At 48.2% G+C, this 26,324-nt stretch overlaps 1 protein-coding gene across 1 annotated transcript in view; it reads left to right on the forward strand.

Moving 5' to 3' along the window:
- Positions 1-26,324, forward strand: part of CMTM7 (CKLF like MARVEL transmembrane domain containing 7) — a 50,146-nt gene that overhangs the window by 13,772 nt on the left and 10,050 nt on the right. Inside the window, exon 2 of the mRNA XM_036267439.1 lies at positions 22,423-22,596. Within this exon, the coding sequence (XP_036123332.1) occupies positions 22,423-22,596 (174 nt within the window). The remainder of the gene's footprint in view (positions 1-22,422; positions 22,597-26,324) is intronic.

Consider the following 26,324-nt stretch of genomic DNA (forward strand, 5'->3'; position numbering starts at 1 on the left):
GGCTGCCTCCCGCAGGACCCAACCAGGGCCGGGGACAAATTGCAACCAAGGTACGTGCCCTTGACCGGAATTGAACTCGCAACTCACCAGTCCGCGGGCTGATGCTCTAACTGCTGAGCAAAACCGGCTAGGGCTGTCATGTGTCTTTAATCTCTCAATCTGGAACAACTTCTCAGTCTGTTTTGTCTTTCATGACCTTGACATTTGTGAAGAGTCCAGGACAGGGCATCTTTGGAGATAGATAGATAGATAGATATATAGATATATATAGATATATATATATATATATATATATATATATATATATATTTTTTTTTTTAATCCTCACCCGAGGAAATTTTTACATTTATCTTCAGATAGAGTGGGAGGGAGAGAGGGAGGAAGAGAGAGAAACACCAATGTGAGAGAAACACACCGAGTAGTTGCCACCCACATGACCCCAACCGGGGCCAGGGACAAACTGCATCCGAGGTACGTGCCCTTAGTTGGAACCGAACCCGGGACTCTCTGGTTCGCGGGCCAACACTCTAACCACTGAGCAAAACCAGCTAGGGCTGTCATGTCTGTTTAATCTCTTAATCTGGAATACCTTCTCAGTCTGTCTTGTCTTTCAAGAGCTTGACATTTGTGGAGAGTCCAGGACAGAGCAGCCCCATCATTGGATAGTAAAGTGGCCTTGGAGGACCCTTCTGATTCTCAGCACATTGTAGCTACAGTGGCGGCAAAAGGAAACACATTTGGATCATGGTACACCTTAGCTCAATCTTAATGCTTTTATTTTCACAAAAGTTCCTTTTGCTAACTTCCCATCTGGAGTTAGTTAGTAGTTCAAGTTGAACTTAATGGCATGTCTTGTTTAAAAAAATAAAAACCACAAGCCGTGGCCAGTTTGGCTTAGTAGTTAGAGCCTCGGCCCTTGGACCCAAGGGTCTTGGCTTCAATTCCCGGTCAGGGGCATGTACCTCTGCTGTAGGTTCAATCCCCGGCCCTGATTGTGGTCATGTGGGAGGCAACCAATTGATGTGTCTCTCTCATAGCGATGTTTCTCCCCCTCTCTCCCTCCTTCCCTCCTTCTACTCTATCTAAAAATCAATGAAAAAATATCCTCAGATGAGGACTTAAAAAACAAGACAAAAAAACTCAGCTCAAATGTTACATCCTTGGGACAATGGCTAAAAGTTATTGAGGCCCTATCCCCTACCAAGCCTTGTTCTATGAACTTGACATGAATTCCCTCATCTAATCCTCACAGCAGCCCTATTATTATAGGTTCCATTATTTTTCATCTTTTCTGCCAAGCATTAGAATTCAGGGTAATTACGCAGCCCGAGTTTGCTGTACGGGGTTGACTTGATGGTAGAGGTGTCACTTGCTACCCCGAAGCTCGTGCTGTCGCCTGCACAGTGTGGGCTTCTGGTTGACCGCTGTGCTAACGGACGTTTCCTGCAGCCCCTGTCTTAGGGAGGCGGGGCATCTAGCTCTCCCGACGGAGCGATTGTGGAAGTGACATGCTCTTCCTGTCTAAAGGGGCAGGATTCTCTACTCTCCTGTCAGCTGTATGCCGAGGACCGCAAGACCCTATTTTTATATTTAATGATCAGGAAACAGAAACAAACCCAGGTCTCGAGCCTGCTTCCCTGCCTGACTGCTCCCTGTCCTCCCCGAGGGCCTTGCCTGACCCCCTGAAGTGGTCCTCCTAAGTCCACCCTGACGCCACCCCACACCCACCCTGCCCTGTCGCCCAGCTCTGGGTTCTTCGCCGCCCTTCTCTAGCTGAAATGCCCTGTTCGCTACTTGGTTACGCGTGTGTGGTGGGTCTTCCCCACCAGGGCCTGGACCGCAGTAGGGCAGCGGCCTTTCTGTCTGGGTCACCACGGGGCACTGGGTTCCTAAGTGGTACCTGGAACGGAGAAGGCACTCATAATCTTTTTTTTTAGGAAGGAAGGAAGGAAAACTTTCTTTGCCAAAGCCTCTCGTAACAGTAGTCCTTTCAAAAAAGTCAGCCTGGGTGAAGTGCTTGGGCGACGCGATCTTCCTCGGATGCTGCGTGGGGAGGGGCTGCGGGAGGTTCCGTGTGGGCCCAGCTGCGGAAGGGCCTCCTGCCAGTGGGCACCTCAGCAAGGAGAGGGTGAGATGCCCCACGGAGCTTCCGCCAGAGACAGTCTGCACTGGCTGCCAGCACCTTTCTGTGGTGCCCAGTTGCGTTGACAGGTTTCCACTGACTCACACCATCAAAACAGCGGGTTCCCACGCCAAGGCAAACAGACAAACAGACATGCCAAGGGATGAGAGTAGTGTCTGTCTGTCTGTCAAGCTGTCAGGACACCGTTCCTCATTTAAGACAACACCAGAAAACACTGAATAGGGGCATTACTGTCCTGAATTAAAGGCTGAAAGAATCGAGTGCCAGGCGGGCCGGCGCACTTTCGGATCTCTGCTTCTGGCCAGGAACTACCCCTTTGGGGGGTGCTGGCCAAGGCTACTTGAAGTCACTGCGTCACACATTTAGTCAGTGCCTACTCTGTGCAGGCCCTGTGCCAGCTGCTGGGGTACAGCGCTGACCAGGGCAAGTCCGGACCTTCCCCGAGGGGCTGCAGATCTCAGCACCTCTAAGGCCTCATTGTTTCAGGCATTGCTGAGGAAGGAAAGAGGGAAGGAAGGGAAGAAATGTTTTTCATTATATGGTCACAAATCTGTTTTACCATTTAGAACTTTTATTTTATGATTATTCCATTTAATTAAGTTTGAAAGACTTAATTAAATGGAAATGTTTCTCTATTCTTGTGAATACATATGAAGGGAAATTGGTGAAGGACAATCCATTGGTTAAGATATTCTTAAAACTTTTTATAGTCAGAGCCCTCCTACATTCCTTTGTTGTTGTTGTTGTTAATCCTCACCCGAGGATATTTTTCCATTGATTTTTAGATAGAGTGGAAGGGAGGGAGAGGAAAAGAGGGAGAGAGAGAAGCATTGATATGAGAGAGACACATCGATTGGCTGCCTCCTGCGTGACCCCGGCTGGGGCTGGGATTCGAACCCTTCAGTCCCGGGGTCGATGCTCTAACTGCTAAGCCAAACCAGCCAGGGTCCAACAACAACAACAGAAAAAAATGTTTTTACACACTGTCCTCTCGGTGCCGTCAGGAGTGTGAGCAATGCCTCTGGACTCCGGTTTGGGGAATGATGCTAAACATGCCTGGTTCGCATCCCACGTCTCAGCCCCACAGACCTCTGGTTCCCAGGGCTTCACAGAGTGCTCCCCTCCGGCTCTGGGGTTTTCTCCCAGGCTGCTGACACCCAGTCTGCAGGGCTTGATGCTGGCACACTGAACGCTGGCACATGGCAGGCAGTGGTAACTAAGTCCATCCGCAGCTGCTTGAGGGAAGTCAAAATGTGTAAGAATGAGCATCTTTGAGTTAGTGGAGTGTGGTTAGTGCAACAGGGCTGAGCATCGAGAAGGCAGAAGCAGAGGATTCTGTGAGCACAGATAACAGGAGTCCTCCCCAGGCTGCGGTCAGACCTTCCTGGGGAAGGGAGCTTCAGACTGAGACCTGAGCATGGGAAGGGGCAGAGCAGGAGGAAAAGGCTGGAAGAGTGTTCTGGAGGAGGGAACAGCCTATGCAGAGGCCCAGAGCTAGGGAGAAGGTAGGTAGTATGAAAAGTTCTTGCTGAGTTCACAAAACGGGCTTTTGAGTCATGGTGGAGTGTGGGAGAGCTGTTAGCCACAGGAATCAATTAGTAGTGGTTCTGCTTTGACAACGTCTCCGTCACTGAAAAGTGTCGCACAGGAACTGCTGGGAGAATGAGTGACGCGGTGAGCATGTGAATGGACCTGTTTCATCTGGGTTTCCCACGGAAGGCATTGTGTAGGATGCGCCTCTTATTGCTGAGGTTTTCTGTTATTGAACACCATCCTCGTGACCGCTCTGAGCTTTGGTTCCATTTCCATTCTTTGCACTGACCGAAAGTTTGCAGCTTCTTTGTGGCTCTTCATGATGCCACTTCAACACTGCTGCGTGCTTAGTTCCCTCTGGTGCAAACCTCTGCTCTTGCCCTCATCTTTGACACTTCTTACCAAGACTCCTTCCTACTTTAGGAAGAGGGAAAATACAAGTGCCTAAAATGGTAAATATCCAAATGGCCCAGACCATCTCCCTTGAACAGACGTGCACTGTAAGTCATACCCATCTCCATTCTTCGGGGCCAATGGGAAACATGAAGAAATAAAGGCCAAGCACTGCAGGGAGGGTCCGCTCCGCTGGGGGAAAAGGGAAGGCGGATGAAATGGTGGCTTTTGTTTCATTTCTAACCCAATGCAGGAAAAGATCCTTCCAGAAGATTCAGTTGAGGAAGAGGAAATGGTAACCCATTACGGGGCCTGAAGATTATATAATAAAATTGTTCCATGCACCTGATGGGGGTGTTATCTCGCATTTAATCCATGCAGAGCATGCAGTACGTGCCAGGGGCTGTGTTACTGATTTTCAGAGGTTACCTCACAAGAGTGAGCCCCCTGCATGGGGTACTGTTGGTCATCGCCACTCTCCGGAATAGAAAACTGAGGCTCTGGGAGGTCATACAGCTTTTCCAGGACACGTAGCTAGTAAGAGGCAGTGGGATTCCCACTGCTTGAGTGAGATCTAGAGGAAGTGCCTCAGTTTCCTCATCTGTGAAATGGGGATGATGACATCACCTGGTCCCAAGGGTCCCCATGCAGATCCTATGTGAAGTATTTGAGCTCTGAGTAAGTGTTAGTTATTACTCTGTTACCTCCTTCCGATGCCCTAGTGAGAACTTTCATCTTTAATAGGTTCCTGAGAAATCAGCTGGACTTATTCATGTTCATGATAGTTGTGTTGCCTCCAGGGTCTTCATCCTCTCTTCCCCTTTGCATGTCCCCATCTTATTTCTGAGTCTGAGCTGGTCCTTTTGCCAAGAATGGTAAGTTGGCCCAGGCCAGTGTCTGAATGAGGAGAGAACCCACCTTCATTCAGGACATTGCCGACGTTTTATTTTGTATTTATCTCAAGCGTAGAGCATGTAGTACGTGCCAGGCTCATATTTTTGACCAAGCAGAGAAGCACTGAGGTGTTGAGTTGGCTCTTGCCTCTGCTACCCATCAGCTGAGTAACCCTACATAAATCATGTCCCTTTTCTTGGTCTCAAATCTATGGCCAGTAAAGTAGAAGGGAAAATTTCAACATCACTCTTCTCGTCATTACATATACAGGGTAGGGCAAAAGTAGGTTTACAGCTCTTCATATGGAAAATAACACCGTGATTAATAAATAGTAACGCAAGAATAGACTCTGTGTTTCGTGTACTCACAACTGTGAACCTACTTTTGCCCCACCCTGTATACGCGCAAATGTGTGGGATCAGAATATGAATTGCTTGGCAAGTCCGGAAAAGCCTGGGCGCCGGGTGGATGAGCTGTGAGTTCTGGGGGCTGTGCCATTCCTACATCAGGGGCTTTTCTGGAATATTTTTCTGTTGGTATCGAGAAATTTCAGGGCAGAGAAAGAGTTCTGAAAAGCCCCTGTGGAAATGCCACAGTGAAGTTTTTACATAGTGAAGTGAGGGCTGGGACCTCCGAATTTCATCTCATCTCCATAGCCTCGCACTCTGTGGTTTGACAGTATCATCGGACCATCTCTCTGCAGATGTCTTTTTTTTCTAAATTTTTTCAGGGTTTTTTAAAAAGGTCTCTCTTGGCAACAGCTTTGTTGTGATATAAGTCACATACCATACAGTTCATCCGTTTAAAGTATACAGTTTGGTGCCATTGAACATAGTCACAGAATATGTGCCACCATCACCACAACCGGTGTCACAACTTTTAGGACAATGCTGTGCATTTTGGCAAATGCATGGAATCAAGTATCCATCAATGCAGTGTGATAAAGTACAGCCTCATCACCCCAAAATTTCCTGTGCTGTCACTTTGTAGTCAAACCCTGTCCCCACCTTGTAACCTCTTTGCCTTTCCATATAAATTTTAGAATCAGCTTATCAGTGTCTACCCACAAAGCCTGCTGGGATTTGACTGGGATTGTGTTGAATCTGTATATCAATTTGGGGAGAATGGACATGTTAACAATATTGCATCTTCCAGTCTGTGAACATGTTATATATCTCCTTTTATTTAGGTCTTCTTTGATTTCTTTCATCAGTATCTTATAGTTTCAGCAGACTACAAAGCTAGATATAAACCTAATAAATATTTTCCCCTTTTTTGGCTGTTAGTATAAATAGTCCTATCTGTTTCCAAGATTTCATTTCCGTTTATTGCTAATATATAGAAATGCAGTTTATTTTGTATATTGATCTTGCATTTATTGAACTCATCTATTAGTCCCCGGATCTTTTTCTGTAGATTCTTTGGGATTTTCTTCATAAGTAATCAGGTTGTCAACATGTAAAAAAGTGTTATTTCGCCCTGGCCGGTTTGGCTCAGGGGTTAGAGCGTTGGCCTGCGGTCCAGAGAGACCCGGGTTCAGTTCCCGCTAAGGGCAAATACCTTGGATGCGGTTTGTCCCCGGCCCTGGTTGGGTTGTGCGGGTGGCAGCCACTCGATGTGTCTCTTTCACGTTGATGTTTCTCTCTCTCTCTCTTTCTCTCCCTCCCACTCTATCTGAACAAAAATTGGAAAAATGTCCTCAGGTGAGGATAAAAAAAAAAATGTTATTTCTTCCTTTTCCATCTATGTGTCTTTTATTTGTTGTGCTTACCTTATTGCAACTTCTGGAAGTATTTGGGTGAGAGTAGGGGAGAGGGCAGCCTCTCTTTGTCCACTGTCTTAGGGGGAGAGCACGCAGCCTCACCACGAACGTGATGCTGGCTGGAGATTTTTGTTGTCGCCGATGCCCAGTATCGGTTAAGGACGCTCCTGCAATCCTCCTTTGCTGGAACTCTTTATCATGAATGGGTATTGAATATCGTCAAATGCTTTTTCTGCATCAGTTGATACGAACGTTTGATTTTTCTTCGTTGGTGTGTTAATATGGTGCATATATTGATGTTACATGTTGAACCACCCACGTGTTCCTGAAATAAACTTAAGTTACTTGTTGTGCATTTACATTTTTTTTACATATTATTGGATTTGGTTTACTAATATTTTGTTGAGGATTTTTGATAGCCTGGAAAGAGTTTATCCATAACCTTGCTAAGGACCCAGCCCACTTTCATCCTTCCTTTCGAGACATTTCACACACTAAGAGTCTCGTGTGGGTTATTCTGAATCCTTCTGGCTCTTTCCTCTTCCTGCAGCTGTTCTTTTTGGCTTTACTTCTTTCTCACCTCTGCTCACGTGTTCGAAAGCATGAGGTTATGAGACTCAATTCAGAAACAGGATTAAAGGAGAAGCGTTTGAGTTCAGTAGTTAGATTCCGGTTGATTTGTCTTACTTGACTGAGGTCTTGCTAAATGCCCGTCCCCTAGGAGGACAGTGAATTTGCGTTGGATCTCTGTGGTCCAGGTCCCCATGAGCAGGTACATGAGAGGAGGCTTTGTTTCGGACGAACCTTTTGTTCATGTCTCCCCTGCTTCCTCCAGAGGCATCCAGACCAGGCTGCCTTCTCGGGACGAAAGGCCCCCTTTGTCTTAGCACCAGGTGGCTGTTCTGAAGCGGGGCAGCCCAGGGACCCTGCAGGCTGAGTGAGGGAGATGCAGGGGGCGCCCTGGTCCCAGCCTTACCAGGTTATTTCGAATACGAGAAGGCTAAGGGGGTGGGGACCTTTCTGAAGAGAGGTCTTTGTTTTTAGGCGGCGGAGGTTGGGTGTCTCAAAAGTGAGAGAGCCAAGGCGAGGGCAGGCGTCAGAGAAGGGCCTGCTCCTGCCTGCCTCCTGAAATGGCTTCGCTGGACCTGGAGGCACAGGTCGGGTCCCAGTGGTCATGCCTTTGAACTGAGGACAAGGTAGCCGGAGGAGGGAGGAAGAATGGGGCGAGGTGTCCACCCCACAGCCCCGAGGTCTTGTCTGTCTGAAGGGAGTGGTTCACTACGGCTGGCTTTCTGCATTCTAGAAGCGCGAGCAGCCAGAGGGCAGGTGGGATAGGTCCTCTCTGGGATGTGTTCTCCAGAACTGGGTCCCAGAGCAAGAGAGGGGACAGCTGATGGCCTGCAGAAGGAGGGAGGCCGGGTGCCTTTTTCTTCCATCGGCGGTTGTGCATGTGGAATGTTTGGACACGTGGAATGGCCAGCTCATTTTGAGTAAGCTGTCAGCAGTCGGAGGAATCTGAGGCGGCTGCCTCCCTGCAGGGCAAGGGGAGTTTCCTTCTGGCCCACCAGCTGCAGGGACCTTGTGTTGGAGGCCTGTTCCCCACCTCACCATGCAGCCTAGATCCCTGGAGGCTACCCTGGGACATCCGTGCCACCTGCTGTCCTCCTGTGCCCACTCCTCTCCTCTCCCACCCCCCTGACTGGTCCTCGTCCCAGTCCCGTTACCTTGCTAGGACTGACACCGCCTCCTCCTAACTGACCTCTGAGTCTTTCCTCCCATCGTCAGTCCACCTGGACATTAATTTTCTGAAAGTACAATTCTGCCTAAGGCTCTTTCCTGCTCAGTAACCACTGGCTCCCCATTGCTCACCAATAATGTTAACTTTCTCAGCCTGGAATCTGATACCCCGCTGCTCCCTGGCATCCTGGTTCCCATTGCACCCCTTCACGCACGTGCAGGGTTTGCCTAAAGTGGACAGCTCCCCAGTTCCCAAGTATGCCCCGTGTTTTCCCACCCCTGTGCCTTCTTCTGCCTTGTGCCCTGTGCTGGAAGCCTCCATTTTTCATTTTGTATGTATTCAAACCCACACACGGGCCACACCTGCACCTCACTTGACCTTCTCCCTCCTCCAAGCATCCTTCCTTACAAACTGTACCTCCCTGATGTCCCTGATGGTGTTTACCCCCCGTTTTCTTTTAATGTACTTATGTCTGAAGCTCCTTACCCTTCGAACAGGGCCTGTGTCTCAGCTGTCCTTATGTTGTGTTCATCTCTTGGTGACAACTCACTGCACTTCGAAGAATCACTGTCGACGTGCTACTCTGGGCTCAGAGTTGCGCAAACATTATCCCGCGCTACTCTTCCCAGCATACCTCTGGGAGGAGTTTTAATGCCTAACGCCTGTTAAGTGTTTACACATTTACAAAGTGTTTTAAAATTTGTTAAGTGTTAAGAGCCGTACCAGGCTGTTCTAAATGTTTTGTCCAAATCAGCTCATTTAATCCTCATATCCACCCTGTGTGGTAGGTTTAATTATTATCCCCATTTTAAAGGTGAAGAAACTGCCCTAGCGGTTTGGATCAGCAGTTAGAGCGTCAGCCCGCAAACTGATGAGTCGCGGGTTCGATTCCGGTCAAGGGCATGTATCTTGGTTGTGGTTCGTCCCTGGCCCTGGTCAGGGTTGCACAGGAGGCAACCAGTTGATGTGTCTCTCTCACATCAATGTTTCTCTCTCTCTCTCCCTCTCTATCTGAACAAAAATGGAAAACTGCCCTCGTGTGAGGATTAAAATAAATAAATAAATAAAAATAAAGGTGAAGAAACTGAGGCCCAGGGAGGTTAACTGTCCCACTAGTAATTGTTCGTGAAATGACTATTTGACCTGCGGGGGTTGCTAGCCATCCCTGTGCCCCTGTTCAGCCTTCCTACTCTGATCGCAGGCCAGCCTTTGGCCAACAGTCAGACCTCCTTCTTGGCTCCTCACTGCGAACCATATGGCAAGCACACATCCTTAACCGCTGTGGTTTGCCGTCAGTGACACACGCTTACAAACTCAATGGTTCTTGTGCACTTGCTTTGTCATTTTTAATCCCAGTCTAACGTCTTCTTCCCCGGGCTGGCACTGATTTGGCATCATGCTGCCTGGGTTTTTAATCAAGGCACCCCACGCCCACTTTCTCAAATTCAACAGGCACTGACTTCTGGCCAATGCCCAGGGCTGGATGCCAAGCCTCCTGCTGAGACTGGTCCTACAGCTTCTCCTTGTATTTATTCCCCCAGGGTAGTGGCCAGAGTACTGAGCAGCGTCACTGTTTCTCACGCATCAGGGTTTCCTTAGGATTGTCTTTGGCAGCAACGGAAGCCGATGTAGCCTTTTATTGCTAGTTCTAAGCACAGGACTGGGAACATGGTTGGTACTCAGTGAATAATCACTGAATAAACAACTTGATTCTTTTTTCCACTTTAAAAACTAGGATGGCCTGACTGGGAAACCGGGAATATTCTGAAAACTGATGTATCAGTGAACTTTTGCTGCATAACAAATAGTCATAAAAGCTGGGTGGCATACGACAATGTGTATATTGTTCACATGACAGGTCATCTAGGGCAGGCTCTGGTCCTCATGACCTAGGCTTGCTTTCATGCCTGGGGGTTGGCTCTGTTATCTGGGCTGGGCTGGGGTCAGCTGGGGAACCAGAGTGACTCAGCACTGCCCGCGTGACTTTCATCCTTTGGGGCCAGCAGGCTAGTAGCTGGAGTAGGGAAAAGTGGTGCGAGGATGACATAGTCACAAAGGTCCCGGGAGGCGGTATGCGCTCACCAGACTCGAAAGAGCCTACCTGTGCTGCCGCACTGTGGAGAGAGTTGCCGTATTTAATTGAAAGAAAAGCAATATGTAGCCATAGTTGGGAGGAGGATCTTCTGTTCAAATGCAGTTTTACCAGGAGGCATCAATAAATGAATCTCCTGAGCCGAGCGCTCAGGGTGGGGCTGAGAGGATGCCAAGGCAGCAGTTCTTGTCTTCATACCCTCTTCCTAAAGCAAGCTCGCAGACCCCAGGCTCGGCAGCTTCAGCCCCATCAGCGCCTCCCATCTGCCAGGGGGGACCGGCACCACTCAGCGAGACTGGGTGGAGGTGGGGATTCTCAAACCATCTCCAGCACAGCGGATTTCCCTATAATATTCATGTTCTCAGAGGCCACAGCTGCCTTTCAGCCGAGCCTGCCCCAAGGGCATCTCTGCTGAGGGGACATTTTTAAGAGAGTGCCCAGCTGCAGGTCACAGATGCTGTCTCTCTCAGCTGGGCTCATCGCTGCCCTCTGGACAGATCTCAGCTTCTCTGCAAAGAAGGAAAATGTGGGACGCAGAACGATTCCTGTGCTACGTTCAAAGCAGACCAAGTGGGACCTTTATTTGTGTCTACTCCGGGTACTATGGCTGCAGATCAGATTTCCGCAGAATGTCCTGGTGAAAGCAGCCGCGTATCATGTTCACAGGTTCTGAGGGTCAGAATTTGGGCAGGACGCAGTGAGGAGGGCTTGTCTCGGTGCCACCAGTGACCGGGCCTCGACCGCGAAGACCTGGAGGCTGGGGCTGGGCCGGCTGAAGGCTCCCTCGCTCAGTGTGGTAGCGGATGCTGGCTGATGGTGGGACAGCGGCGTGCGCGTCTCCGAGCGATCTGTGACGTGGCGGAGGGTTCCCAGGGTGAGCCCGAGAGGGCCAGGGGAGGTCGTACCCAGGACTATGACTTAGCCTTAGGAGTTATGCAATGTCACTTTCGCCACGTTCCAGGTGGCCACCAAGCCTGCCCTGGTTCACCGGGAGGGGAAATGGATCCTGCTTCTTGAGGAGGAGCAGCCACGCTCTGGAAGAGCCTGTGAGACTGGAAATGAGCTGTGGCCACATTGGGAAAACCTAGGGCTGCTCCCTGTGCAGTGTGACATGAGAGGCTCAGTCCGGGAGCATCTGGCAGGCACTGGAGAGAGGGACACCCCCTTGTGGGCTGTGCCCTAAGCGATGAGGAACACCCACCAGCCCTCCCCCAGGCCTGCCCCAAAGGGGCTCCCCTGCCCTGACAAGGTGACCTGAGTGGGTGGCCTGCTCCCTGCAGCCTTAGAGTCCAGGATGGACTGGAGCACCTGCCTGGCTCTGCGTCTCCCTCCATCTCCTCCCCTCAGTACCCAACAGGTGCTCTCGTGGAGGGGAAGCAGAAGACACGAACCTACACGCATTTGGGCGAACTGTCAGTTAGAAAGGGTCTTTGGTGGCTGCTTAGCTTCTAGAGTCTAGAGGGCAGGAAGCCTTGGGCGGCTGAGACTCAGGCGGAGGAGAGGGGGACGGAGTGAGGCGTTGGTGTGGTGGGCGGCTGAGACTCAGGCGGAGGAGAGGGGGATGGAGTGAGGCGGAGGTGTGGCGGCTGAGCTGGGTGAAGCTGGCTTGGGTGTGGTGGGGAGGAGTCAGCCCCCCTTAGTGCAAGGCTGCAGCTCCTCTGCTGCTCACGCAGGATCTTTGTTGCGCCTGTACAGTTACACCATGCATTTCTAGATATTTCAGGGCCTCACATATGCTCTCCACACCCCCAGCCTACTCGATCGAAGCAGCTTGGGTGTTTCTCCAGTCAGTCCTGGGAAGGCTGCTCCGGAAGGTTCCATCTGTTCTTTGCAGAGTCGGACAAGCTTTGTTCAGCCCACCTGGCACCGTTGTTGTGGAAAGCTGCCGACACCAGCTGTCCAGCTGTGGCCCCATTCAGACACCGGTGTGCTCGACGACACCAGACACACCGTCCCCAAGTGTCTGCTCTGCTTGCACTGGTGACTTTCGTGACTAGAACCCGCTGCTTGGCCTGCCTGTGGTCAGAATGTGAGCTGTTGCACTTTCGTTCAGGTTTTGAAAGGAACCAAACACTGTTGTCTGCTCTTGGATGAAGCCCCGTGGCATCACCTGAAACTAAAACTTGTTTCCTAACTTCCACCTGTGCCTTGATGGTAAGAGCAATGTCTGCAAATCTCGGCTCGTGTCTCCCCTTGGTCCCCCCATAGGGCATTTAGTCATTTCTCCGAGCTTATCGGGTTTTATATATTTTAACTTTTTTTTATTACGGCAAATTACAAACCTGCACAAAAGTAGAAAGAATAGCACAGTGAACCCTCATGTGCCCCTCCCCCAGTTTCCCAATCCCCACCCACTTAATCCCCCAAAGTACTGTTTAACAGCGAAATTGAGGTATAACGTGCATACCAGGACAGAGAGTGGTTTTAAGCGCGCAGTTCAATGATTTTTAGTAAATTGGCAGAGTTGTGCAGCCATCGCCATGATCCAATTTTGCGACATTTCCGTCACCCCCGAAAGATCCCTCGTGCCCATTTGTTCCCATTATTGTGAAGCAAATCCTGTGCTGTGTTTGTCTCACCATCAGTGTTTCAGTGGGTGTTTCGGTCGCTGGGCATCGTCTGCTTGTCGTGGTGGCACCCGCGCCGGCAGCCCCTGTTCTGCTCGTGCCTCAAAGCGAACGGGGTGCTGCCTCCCCATACACCCCGGAGAGCCTGAGGGGAGGTGACTACAGGAAAGAGGCGGTATTCAGCCTGCAGGCCGTTTTTACACTGGGGTGCTTTGAGAATCAAGTTCGACCCCAAATTCGGGTCTGCGTGTGTTATCGAAGGCCTGCTCTGTGCTGGGCTCCGGGATACAGCAGGGACGTCGTCGTGGCTCCTGCCTGTGTGCTCACTGGTCTCGTCCTGCGTGTTACAGGTGGGACCTCTCCAGGGCGGTGGTCTCGCCTTCCTTACTCACCTGTCTCTCCCTTCTAGACACCAGGCAGGAGTGAGCAGGAATGTGGCCCTCGGGAAACGGACATATAATTGCATTCATTCATTTGTGCCTTTATTCATTCAGCAAATATCTATGGAGAATCCATGTGCCATAGGGCACAGGGGAAACAACAGTGGACAAAACAGATCAAAGTCCTCATCATCGTGGGGCTTACATTTGAGGGGTGACTGACAAAAAGAAAGAGAAAAAGAAAAAATAATAGGTAAAATATACAGCTTGCTGGGCAATGATAAGGGCTCTCTCTGAAGCAGGATAATTGCATGTGTGGCATCTACAAATGATAAACTATTTGTAGTTTTAAAAAGCAGGGTATACAATTGTATAAACAGCGTGATCCAGTATTTGAAATGGAGAAATAATACGTGTGAGCTTATGGGTTGGGTGTGAGCTCATTCACAGAACCGTGGGAGTCAGATAGACCTGGATTTGCTTCTTGGTTCCACCACCTACCATCTGTGTGACCTTCCTTGGGCAAGTGACCCACGCCTGGTCCTTACCTTTGTCTGCTCCGAGAATTGGGCACAGTGCCACCTGGCCATGGGGGGGCTGCTGTGAGGATCACCTGAGCTAGTGTCACACCGCCTGTACCTCGTAGGTGTTCAGTAGGTGGTGGTTCCTGCTGATCCTCTAGACTCCTCACTGCTCATGCCCTACCTTGGCTACTGCTTCCTTTACCCCGTGTGGGTGTCCGTGGCACTGGCCTCCGGACCTCTGCCCCTCTCACTCCTCTCTGTCCTGGTCACTTTTGCTGACACACAGCCAGTAACCAGTGTTGAGGACGGTGGTGTTCTTTGGAAACACAACTCCATGGCACGGGCCATCACTGCCATAGCCAGAGTGGGGGCGACACTAACCAACCAAGTTACCTGGCCAGGACTGTTTTCATTCTTTTTAAACACTGATAACAGACCTGGCCAGTGTGGCTCAGTGTTGGAGCGTTGGCCTGCACACCAAAGGGTTGCAAATTCAATTTCTAGTCAAGGGCACATACCTGGGTTGCAGGTTCAATACCCAGCCCCAGTCGGGTTGAGTGAGGTAGGCAACTAAATGATGTTTCTCAATCAATGTCTCTCTCTTTCGCCCCCTCTCTCCTCTTCCATTCTCTGAAAATCAATGGAAAATTATCCTCGGATGAGGATTAACAACAACAACAACACTGATAATAATCTATGTTGGCAAGATTTCCTATGCAGGGAAACTCATATCTTTTGGGGATAGCATTTTGGCAGCAAACATCAAAACCTTAAATGTAAGTATGCCTTCACCCAGTAATTTCACTTCCAGGAATCTTCCAGAAATGATTACACATATACAAAGATGTGTGTCCAAAAATATATTTGCAAAATTTTCTGTATTTGTAAGAAACTGGGGGTATACTAAATACCTGTTAATAAAAGACTATCTGAAGTAGTGGTCCTCACCCAGAGCACCTTTGGCAACGTCTGGAGACATTTTTGATTGTGACCACTAGCTGCTAAGCATCCTACAACACCGCTCAAATGTCACTCGTGCTAGGCTGAGAAACCCAGGGTCAAATGAAGCTGCAGCCAATTTTAAGAAAAGGGTATGTGCTGTTAAAGACCTCTGAGATGTCATTTTAAAAAAATGCTATTTTACAACTTAATATGTGATCTGTATAATACAGGAGAACAAAATAAGCAGATTTTCTAAACCACTAAATAATTCATTCTCCTTCCCGGAAGCAGCCACTATTCACAGCTTCTTACATGGCCTTCCAGAAACATTCCCAGCACGACAAGCTCTGGTTCTCAGTACGCTGCAGGAGACTTTGCTGCAGGGTTTGATTCAGAAACCAGTCTGTTACCTGGCTGCTGATGCCTGGACCTGAGGGCCCCTGATGTAATGTTTCCTAGATTATTCCCCCTCCCTTGTGTTTTCTGTGGCATTTTTGTATTTGAATACAGAACAGAACTGTGAGAGGGTGGGAAGAAACCTGTAACAAAAGTCTGATGTTGCCCAGCCAGTGTGGCTCAGTGGGCTGAGCATCGTCCCATGGACTGAGAGGCCCCGGTTCGATTCCCGGTCAGGGCACATGCCCAGGTTTCGGGCTTGATCCCCAGTAGGGGGTGTTCAGGAGGCAGCCAATCGGTGTTTCTTTCTGACATCGATGTTTCTATCTCTCTCTGAAAAATCGATACAAACATATATATTTTTTTAAAGTCTGATGTTGGTAAGACGGGGGACCCAGAGGAAGTAAGCCAAGGTGAGGGTTCTTCCCCAGTGGGTGTGAATGAGATCGTACCAGGGCTGTTTCCTGGCGATGACTAGTGGGGGTTTTAACAGGGAAGCGGGGTAAATTTGCCTACACCCCAGGAGAGAATTCAGTCAATGTCGGGAACATCCACATTCCTCTTCCTGCCTGCCCACTGCAGTTATTTCTGGGCCTACACATACCTCCACGCCGCGTCCAACTGCGTCATCATTCACATCTCGGACTGTTTCAACGTGCCTGGCTTTTATCTCCTGGGCTTTTCCAGAAAAGCCTCTTGGACTTGGTCCTGGGGCTTTTTGATGTTGACTTTTATCCATTATTTCCCCTCCTCCTGCCTGTCTCTGTCACTGAAATGTTATTCTGAGGTCAGAAGAAAAAACTCTGTGAGAGGGTGGGGTTGGGTGACCTGCCAGCATCCAGCCCAGGGCTCGTAGAACAAAAGGTGTCCGGCCCTGGCTGGTCTGGCTCAGTAGTGGAGCATCGGTTGTGGTTCGTCCCCGGCCCTGGTTAGGGTCGTGCAGGAGGCAGCCAGTCGATGTGTCCCTCTCACGTCGATGTTTCTGTCTTTCCCTCTCTCATTCTAACTGAAGATAAATAGAAAACTACCCTCGGGGGAGGAACAAACAAAAAACATGGGTGTAAATCTTTGGGACCTTGGAGTTGGTACTAGATTATTAGCTATTACACCAAAAACATGAGCAACAAAAGAAATGACAGATCGTTAAAATTAAAAACTTAAAAAAAAACAAGGTGTCTGGTGCCAGCTTCAGCCAGACACAGGCACGCTCAGTGGACCAGACTCGGCAGGAGCGTGGAGGGGCCAGGCCCGCTGAGGGCACAGGCCGCAGGCGGCAGGTGGCAGGGTCCTGAGGTCACAGGCTGCAGGCGGCAGGTGGCAGGGTCCTGAGGCCACCGCAGGCCTCTGCCGTCCGGCTCAGAGGAAGCCATGCCTGAGCACTTCCTCTCGAATCCTCTCCAGAAATTGTCCGTCTCTTCCTCGAGGGTGTTGGTAAGGGGGGAACCCCCCCTTTACCCTTATTTAGTTCTTACAGGGGCTAGTAATAATAAAATTGACACAAGACTAGATTAACAGGAGGAAAACCAATTTAATACGTGCCCATGGGAGAATCCCAAAAGCATGAGGCTCAAGATTATAAAATGAGGCTCAAGGATCGAACCAATCACCTTTTTCTTTCTCTCTCTTTTTTTTTTAATCCTCACCCGAGGATATTTTTCTATTTATCTTTGGTTGGAATGAGAGAAAGGGAGAGAGAGAGAGGAACATCTATGCGAGCAGGACCCATTGACTGCTTGCCTCCCACACGACCCCGACCAGGGCCGGGTACAAACTGCAAGCGAGGTACGTGCCCTTGACTGGAATCAAACCCACAGCTCTTTGATCCACAGGCCGACGCTCTAACCACTGAGCCAAACTGGCCAGGGCCAGTCACCTTTTTTTTTATCCTCACCCGAGGACAGTTTTCCATTTTTTGTTCAGATAGAGTGGGAGGGTGAGAGAGAGAGAGAGAAACATCGACGTGAAAGGGACACATCAAGTGGCTGCCACCCGTACGACCTAACCAAGGCCAGGGACAAACTGCAACCAAGGTACGTGCCCTTGGCGGGAACCAAAACCAGGTCTCTCTAGATCACAGGCCGATGCTCTAACCACTGAGCCAAACCGGCCAGGGCCCGGTCACCTTTTTCTTTTTTTTTTTTTATCCTCACCCGAGGGTATTTTCCATTTTTTGTACAGATAGAGTGGGAGGGAGAGAGAGGAAGGGAGAAAGAGAGAGAAACATCGACGTGAAGGGACACATCGAGTGGCTGCCACCCGCACGACCAACCAGGGCCGGGGACAAACTGCAACCGAAGTACGTGCCCTTAGCGGAAACCGAACCCGGGTCTCACCAGACCGCAGGCCGACGCTCTAACCACTGAGCCAAACCGGCCAGGGCCCGGTCACCTTTTTATACTGAAGGGATTATGTAAGCTCTCAGCTGTGTCAGCTCTGGTCATCTGCGGCCCCTCTCAGCCCACCGGGAGCAGGAGAGCACCTGTCACAGGGAGACTTGTTTCCTGCACTCGAGGAGACAAGGGAGGGTCAAAGTGCCCTTCTGGCACGGCTGCTTGTTGGGTAACCTTAATTCAAAATAATCAATAGGGCTTTGTGGGACATTTTGGGGTGGCCCATCTGGGGCCCTAACAAGGGACACCACTCAGCTGAGAACCTGGCCAAGCTGCCTGGCGCCTGGCTGTGGAGTGAGGACCAGCTTGTTCCAGTTCCTGAGTTCTCAGGGGAACGGTAGGTTCTCTCAGGTGATGCCAGCCTACTCCGTCTCCTGGGACAGCAAAACCACTGCTACTTTCACAGAAACCATCTCTTCTTTCTGGTAAAAATCCTCACAGTATGCAGTCCGAAGGGACACAGTCTGGAGCAAAGGGGACTAGTTTCTAATCTGAAGTGATTCTAGTCTGTGAGACCCTTGCTTTGAGCTGAGGGTTCTTGCATCTTTTTTTTTTTTTGTATGTTTGTTTTTCAATCCATTGACATTTAGAGAGTGGAAGGAAGGGAGGGAGGGAGGGAGAGAGAGAAACATCTGTGTGAGAGACACATCCATCGGTTGCCTCCCTTGTGCACCCCTGACCAGGGCCAGGGATCAAACCTGCAACCCAAGTACATGCCCTTGACCGGGAATTGAACCCAAGACCCTTCAGTGCACAGGTTGACACTCAGACCAGGGTAGGGAACATTTTTTCTGCCAAGGGCCATTTGGATATTTGTTACATCATTCAAGGGCCATACAAAATTATCAACTTGAAGTTAGCCTGCTATATTTGGTCAGGCTGATTTGGTGAGGTGTGTGATGTTAGCTGGTATAGAAGGCCCTCGGGCCTGACATTCCCCACCCTGGCCACTGAGCCACACCGGCCAGGGCTAATGTTTTTTTAAATTTTTTATTTTATTGCAGGGAAAGGGAGAGAGAGAGAGAAACATCAATGAGAGAGAAACTGCCATCAGCTGGCTCCTGCACGCCCCCGACCGATCCCGAAACCCGGGCATGTGCCCTGACCTGGAATCAAACCTGTGACCTCCTGGTGCTTGGGTCGACACTCAACCAGCTGAGCCACGCCAGCCGGGCCCAACTTTACTTTTAATGGACATTTATGTTAGATTTTATTTTCAACGCTCATGACAATTCAATATAGATGAACAAACCTTGATGCAGGCGCTGGCGGGCACCCTGAGAATCAAGTCACCCCTTTGTATCATGTTTCAGTCACTCTGGACAGAACCACATCTGTCTTCCCAGAGCCCCCAGCCTTCTTCACTCAGTCCTGAAGTCAGAACTACTCGGTCACCTCTGAATTCAGGCTTGTTTGTGATGTTTTTATTGATTTTTTTTTTTTTTTTAGAGATAGAAGAGAGAGAGAGATAGAAACATCGACGTGAGAGAGAAACACTAATTGGCTGCCTCCTGCATGCCCCCCACTGGGGACCAAGTCCAAACCCGGGCACATGCCCTGACCAGGAATCGAGCCAAGATCTCTCAGTCCATGGGAGGATGCTCAATCCACTGAGCCACACCGGCAGGGCTGTGGATTGCTTTTCTAACAGGGAACAGGAAGAGGTCCTAAAAGGGCCAGGTGTGGGTGGGAGACTAATACCCCAGGGCCTTTTTCTCCACCATTGTCTTGTTCCTTCTTCTGCTTCACCTTTCTGGTGCCCCCTGAGCATGGATCTGAATGACTCGGGGGTCTCCAGCATCTGCAGAGGTCACTACTGGCCTTAGCAGAGTTCCTGGAAAGTTTGGTGTCAGTCAACTCTTTTCCCCCTAGTGCACTAACTAAGATGCTGGCTCTCAACTAAGCATGGAAGAATCCCTGGGCAGAAGGGAAGCTTTCAGTGGCATATGCCTCAGTACACAGCGTCTGCTGTCTAAATGAGATGTTCCCAAACTGGGCTTTCCTAAAGAAGGGCACGTGGTGGGCGGACTCAGGCCAAGTGGACAGAATTCAGAAAGTCTCATTTCATAGGCAAGTTGCCCGGCGAGGTTTGAGATGGCTTATGTAATGATGTACTTCCTGCTCCGCCTGGGAGCTCCGAGGGGGAGACCTGCCTGGGTCCCTTTTGGTCACTGGGAAACTCCCACATCTCGGTGTCACGAGAAAGAGCTACTCTGTCACAGATGAAGGGTTGTGAAAATTATTCTCATCTTGGCATTAAATTAGATGCAGAATTGCTGCTTCTCCAGGAAGCCTGATCCTGAATTCTGTGCATTTTAAGGCGGGCCTTAAATAAAAATGCCCCAGCCAATGAGGGGGTCGGTGCAGGACTGAGAGACCCCTAGACTTCCCAGGCAGAGGAGCCCTGGAAATGGGGACTGATGGCGCAGCCACCCCCTGGCCAGCACACAGGCTCCTGAGCAGAGCAAAGCTTCCCCTAGGCTGTAAAACAACCTCAAGGCGTGAATCATTATATTACCATGGCTGACTGGCTGGAGAGGAACCGAGAATATGAAAATACGTTGCTCATTAGCAAAGGGAAATGCACCAGGGTTGAGGGTCCCTTCTCGTCACAGCCGCTCTGTCCTGCTTTGTCCTGCTGAGCAGAGTTCTTTGTGCTGCTTTACGCTTCAGGCCGAGAGCTTGAAGCTGTGTGCCTGTTACTGAGGACCTTGGTAGGAGTACGCGAGAAACGAGGGGCTGGCCTGACCAGTCTGGCTCAGTGGTGAGAATGTTGGCCTGCAGACCGAAGGGTCTAGGGTTCGATTCCCAGTCAAGGACATGTACCTGGTTTGCAGGTTCGATCCCCAGCCCTGGTCGGGGTCATTGGGAGGCAACCAGTCGATGTGTGTCTCTCACATCAATGTTTTTCTCTCTCTCTCTCTCTCCCTCCCTCCCTTCCCTTCCTTCCACTCTATCTAGAAGTCAATAGGAAAATATCCTTGGGTAAGAATTAACAAAAAAGAGAAGTAGTAGGGGCTTTAGAAAATAGAGCACTATTAGCACTGGCCACTTTAACCAGCCTTAGATCCATTTTGTGGTTTAATTCTCAGTACAGACTCACATATTCTACAGCGAGTTTCTCCACAGCAGTGGGGCCACGTGGGAGACCAGGGTGTTCTCTCCACCCGGCTGTCCTGTGCATGTGCGGTGGTCAGCAGCACCCGCGGCTTCTACCACGACCTCTCACAACAACTAAAAAATGTCTCCAGATGATGCCAGAGGACAAAATCACCCATGCACACACACCCTTTGAGAATCACCATTCTCCCGGGTTCGGTTCCCGCTAAGGGCATGTACCTCGGTTGCAGTTTGTCCCCGGCCCTGGTTGGTCGTGCGGGTGGCAGCCACTCGATGTGTCCCTTTCACATCGATGTTTCTCTCTCTCTCTCTCTTCCTCTCTCTCCCTCCCACTCTATCTGTGCAAAAAATGGAAAAATGTCCTCGGGTGAGGATTAAAAAAAAAATCTTTAAAATAAGCCCTGGCCGGTTTGGCTCAGCGGTTAGAGCGTCCGCTTGCGGTCCGGAGAATCACCATTCTATGGGGAAAAGGCAGCATAAATCATGGTTGTCCTAAATTCGTTGTGCTTTTAAAATAGATCCTAAGAGTTGACATGCACTTCATACCTGTGTTACTGGTTTATTCCCCATGTACATGAACAGGAATTTATCTATTCGAGTGGCCTTCACAGAAACCCAGAATCTTCTCTCCCCTCCGCCAGTTTGTTCTCCCATACAATTCATATGTTGCAACTAATTTACCTGCCCTGTTAATTCATTAATAGGTCTTTAATTTGTTACTTCTGCTTATTCATTCATTCATGCATGCAACAATAGACTTAGTGGGTTCTTACCATCTGCCCAGTGGTGACCAAGCCCCACCTCGTAACCAGGATTCCCACATGTTTGATAGCATATCCACCTTCCTCGGTTTCTATTTTTAAAAGGCAAAATTGAATCTGACACAGAGGAACATGGTCCCTGCAGTCAGACAGACTCGGGTTGAAATCCCACCTCTGCCGCTTACAAGCTGGATAGCCTTGAGCTAATTATAGAACCTGTATGCCTCAGTTTCCCCATATGAACATAGGAGTGATTTCATCCACCTGGCAGAGTTCCATGAGTCCTCCATGAGATCATGTACATCAATAAACAGTGACTCATTGTCTGCCGGCTGGTCGGGTGTAATGTATGAATCTCCATCTTTGTGGGTCTAAAGTGATTGGCAGCATCCTACACTTCAACCTATTATGCAAACCCAAGGTACAGTATCACAGTGACTGTATCTTTTCTCTGTGGAGGTCCAGCAAATAAATGCAGTGGTTCTGCTTGGTTGTTTTCCTACGTTCCTGCCCTCTGTCTGGGGAGGCATCCTGCCAACACAACGTAACAGACTTCAGAGGACAAAGCCACTCAGCTGTTCTCAGCATCGACAACCAGCATCTATTTTAAAAGCTTGTACTACAGGAAATTGTACTCTTCCAGCCAGTTTGTGAGGAGATACCCTGGATTGTAGCAGTTCCTCAGTTTTCTGTTGTTGTCTGTGTTTCTGTTACTCTGTTGCTGTTTGTTCTCTGGGCGCCTGTCTCGGGTGGGCATTTCTCTGATGTGTCTGTATTTCTGTCCCAGGTCACTCTGCTGATTGCCTTCATCTGCGTGAGGAGCTCTCCATGGATCAACCAGAGTGCCTACAGATACTTTGAAGTGGTCACCATTTGCAACTTGATAATGATCCTCGCATTTTACCTGGTCCACCTCTTCCGCCTCTACCGCGTGCTCACCTGCATCAGCTGGCCCCTGTCGGTAAGGGAGGGGCCTGGCCCTGTTCTCGGTGCAGGAGTCAGGATATTCGCTGGGGCGCTGAGACCCCTTGGAGCCCTTCTCCTCTGTCCACCCCACCTCTTGCACCATCCTTAGCTGCTTCGGCCCTGAATTTTCCACTCTTTGGTGGACATCTCTGCCTGATGTCCCACTACTCTAAAACTCACCTTCCATCTACAAGAAAACCCTGCCTCTCACCCCACTGTTTATTTTCTCAAGTGGCAGACAAGGGGCTGTGTGTATGAGTTGGGATGAGGAACATGGAAGGAAGAAGCTGACAAAGGTGTAAGTATTAAATGATAACATTTGTCAGCTAAAATGGACTGGCAGCATCTGAGGAAAGATTTCAAAGTTGCCATGGTTTTTTCTTCCCACTATATTTTTAAAACAGCTTTATTGATAGCTAGTTCATAATGCCATACAGTTACCCAATTAAAGTGTATAAGTCACTGGATTTTAGAATATTTCCAGAGCTGTACAACCATCACAGTGAATTTTAGAACATTTCATCACCTTAAAAAGAAACTCCAGCCCTGGCTGGTTTGGCTCAGCAGTTGAAGCGTTGGCCCACGGACCAGAGAGTCCCAGGTTCGGTTCCCGTAAGGGGCATGTACCAAAAAATAAATTTAAAAAATAAATAAAATAAAAAGAAACTGCATACCCTTTAGCTGTCACCTTCTACCCCTCATCCCCTCCAGCCCTCTCCAACCACAAAGGTATTTTCTATCTCTAAATTTTTCTATTCTGGACATTTCGTGTAAATGGTATCATATGTATGGTCTTCTGTGACTGGCTTCTTTCACTTAGCAGAGTGTTTTCATAGTTTATCGATGTTGTAGCATGTATCAGCAATCCATTCCTTTTCAGTGCCGAGTAATATTCCATTGAACAAATATACCACCTTTTGTTTATTCATTCGTCATTGAGGGACATTTGGGTTGTTTCTACCTTTTGGCTTTTATGAATAATGCTGCTATACACACTCATGTGCAATTTTTTTGTATGGACATGATTTCATTTTGCTTGGGAATATAAGAGTGGAATTGCTGGGTCACATGGTGACTATGTTTAATTGTTTGAGGAACTGCTAGACTGTTTTCCAAAGTGGTACATCAGTTTACATTCCCATCAGCAGCGTATTTGGGTTCCAGTTTTTCCATATCCTGTCAACACTTGTTTCCGACTTGTAGATTACAGTCATTCTAGCGACTGTGAAGTGGTATCTTGTGGTTTTGATTTGCATTTCTCTGATGACTAATAATGTCAATCATCTTTTCATGTGCTTTTAGGCCATATGTATATTTTCTCTGGGGAAATGTCTATTCAGATCCTTTGCCCATTCTTTGATTAGGTTGTCTTTGTATTATTGAGTTGTAAGAGATTTTTATTTAGTCTAGTTAAAAGTCCCTTATCAGAATTATGATTAGCAGATATTTTCTTCCATTCTGTTTTTCACTTCCTTGATAGTATTTATTAAAGCACACATTTTAAATGTTGATGAAATCTAATTTATCTTTTTTTTTTTTTTTATCCTCACCCGAGGACATTTTTCGATATTTTGTTCAGATAGAGGGAGAGAGAGAGAGAGAAACATCGACGTGAAAGCGACACATCGAGTGACTGCCACCCACACGACCCAACCAGGGCTGGGGACAAACTGCAACCAAGGTATGTGCCCTTAGCGGGAACCGAACCCGGGTCTCTCCGGACCGCAGGCCGACGCTCTAACCGCTGAGCCAAACCGGTCAGGGCTCTATTTTTCTTTGTTGCTTGTGTTTTGGTATATCTAAAAAGCCATTGCCAAATCCAAGACTGTGAAAATTTACCTCTGTGTTTTCTTCTAAAAATTTTACAGTCTTAGCTTTTATATTTAGGTGTTTTATCTATTTTGAGTTAATTTTTGCATATAGTGGGAGGTAAAGATTCAACTTCATTTTTTTAGATATGAATATTCAGTTGTCCCATCACCATCTGTTGCAAAGACTGTTTTCCCCCCATTGACTTGTCTTGGCACCCTTGCTGAAAATTAGTTGACCATAAACACATGGATTTATTTCTGAAGTCAGTTCTATTACACTGATCTTACTACACTATCTTTTTTTTTTTCTTCACTCGAGGACATTTTTGCATTTATCTTCAGATAGAGTGGGAAGGGGGGAGAGAGAGAAACATCGATGTGAGAGAGACACTTTGAGTGGTTGCTTCCCATACGACCCCAACCAGGGCCAAGGACAAACTGCAATCGAGGTACGTGCCCTTAGCAGAAACCAGACCCAGGACTCCCCGGTCCATGGGCCGACACTCTAACCACTGAGCCAAACCGGCCAGGGCTTACTACACTATCTTGATTACTGTAGACTTGTAGTAAGTTTTGAAATTAGGAAGTGTGAGTCTTCCCATTTGTTCTTTTTTTTTTTTAATCCTCATCCAAGGACATTTTTCCATTTTTTTGTACAGACAGAGTGGGAGGGAGAGAGAGGAAGAGAGAAAGAGGGAAACATCGATGTGAAAGGGACACATCGAGTGGCTGCCACCCGCACGACCAACCAGGGCCGAGGACAAACTGCAACCGAGGTACATGCCCTTAGCGGGAACCGAACCCGGGTCTCTCCAGACCGCAGGTGGACGCTCTAACCGCTGAGCCAAACCAGCCAGGGCCCATTTGTTCTTTTTCAGGACTGTTTTAGATTTTTGCAATTTTTGAATCAGCTTTTCAGTTTCTCCAAAGAAGTCAACCGGGAGTCTAATAGGAATCACAGTGAATCGATTTTGAGAATATTGCCATCTTAACAATAAGTCTTGTGATTCATGACAATGGAAGGTTTTCCGATATATTTAGATCTTTTCATATTTCTTTCAATGTTTTATAGTTTTCAGAATATAAGTTTTGAACTTTTTGGTTAAATTTGTTCCTAAGTATCTTACTATTTTTTTTAATGCTATTTCAAATGTAATTATTTTCTTAATTTCTTTTTGGGGTTGTTTATTGCAAAAGGATTGAAGAACAGTTCATTTTTCTATGTTGATCTGGTATCCTCAACCTTGCTGAACTCATTTATTAGATCTAATAGATTGTCAGTGGATTCCTGAGGATTTTCTATGTGCAGTATCATGCCACCTGTGAATAGAGATAGGCTTACATTTCTTTCCAGTCTGGAGGCCTTTTATTTTCCTTTCTTCCCTTATTGCAAGAAATTAGTTAAATGTTGAGTCCAAGTGGCAAGAATAGATAACATTATCTTTTTTCTGATTTTAGGAGGAAAGCGGTTCATCTTTCATCATGAAATATGATATTAGCTGTGGGAGTTTATATATACGCTGTTTATCAGACCAAAGAAATTACCTTCTAGTCCTACTTTGTTGAGTGTTTTTATCATGAAAGGGTGTTAGATTTTGTCAAACGCATTTTCTTTGTCTTTTAAGATAATCATGTGACTTTCGCCCCCCCAGTATTCTATTAATGTAGTGTGTTATATTGATTTTTCACACATGGAACCAACCTTGCATTCCTGGGATAAATTCTGTTTGCTCACAGTGTAAAATACAGTTTATATGTAGTTGTATTTGGTTTGCTAGTACTTTGTTGAGGATTTTCACATTTGCATTCATAAAAGATATTACAGTTCTTTTATGACACCTTTGTCTCCTTTTGTTATCAGGGTAATACGAGCCCCATAGAATCATTTGTGAGGTGGTCCCTTGTCTTCTGT

Source organism: Molossus molossus, unplaced genomic scaffold (assembly GCF_014108415.1).
Source record: "Molossus molossus isolate mMolMol1 unplaced genomic scaffold, mMolMol1.p scaffold_m16_p_18, whole genome shotgun sequence".
Classification (NCBI taxonomy): Eukaryota; Metazoa; Chordata; class Mammalia; order Chiroptera; family Molossidae; genus Molossus; species Molossus molossus.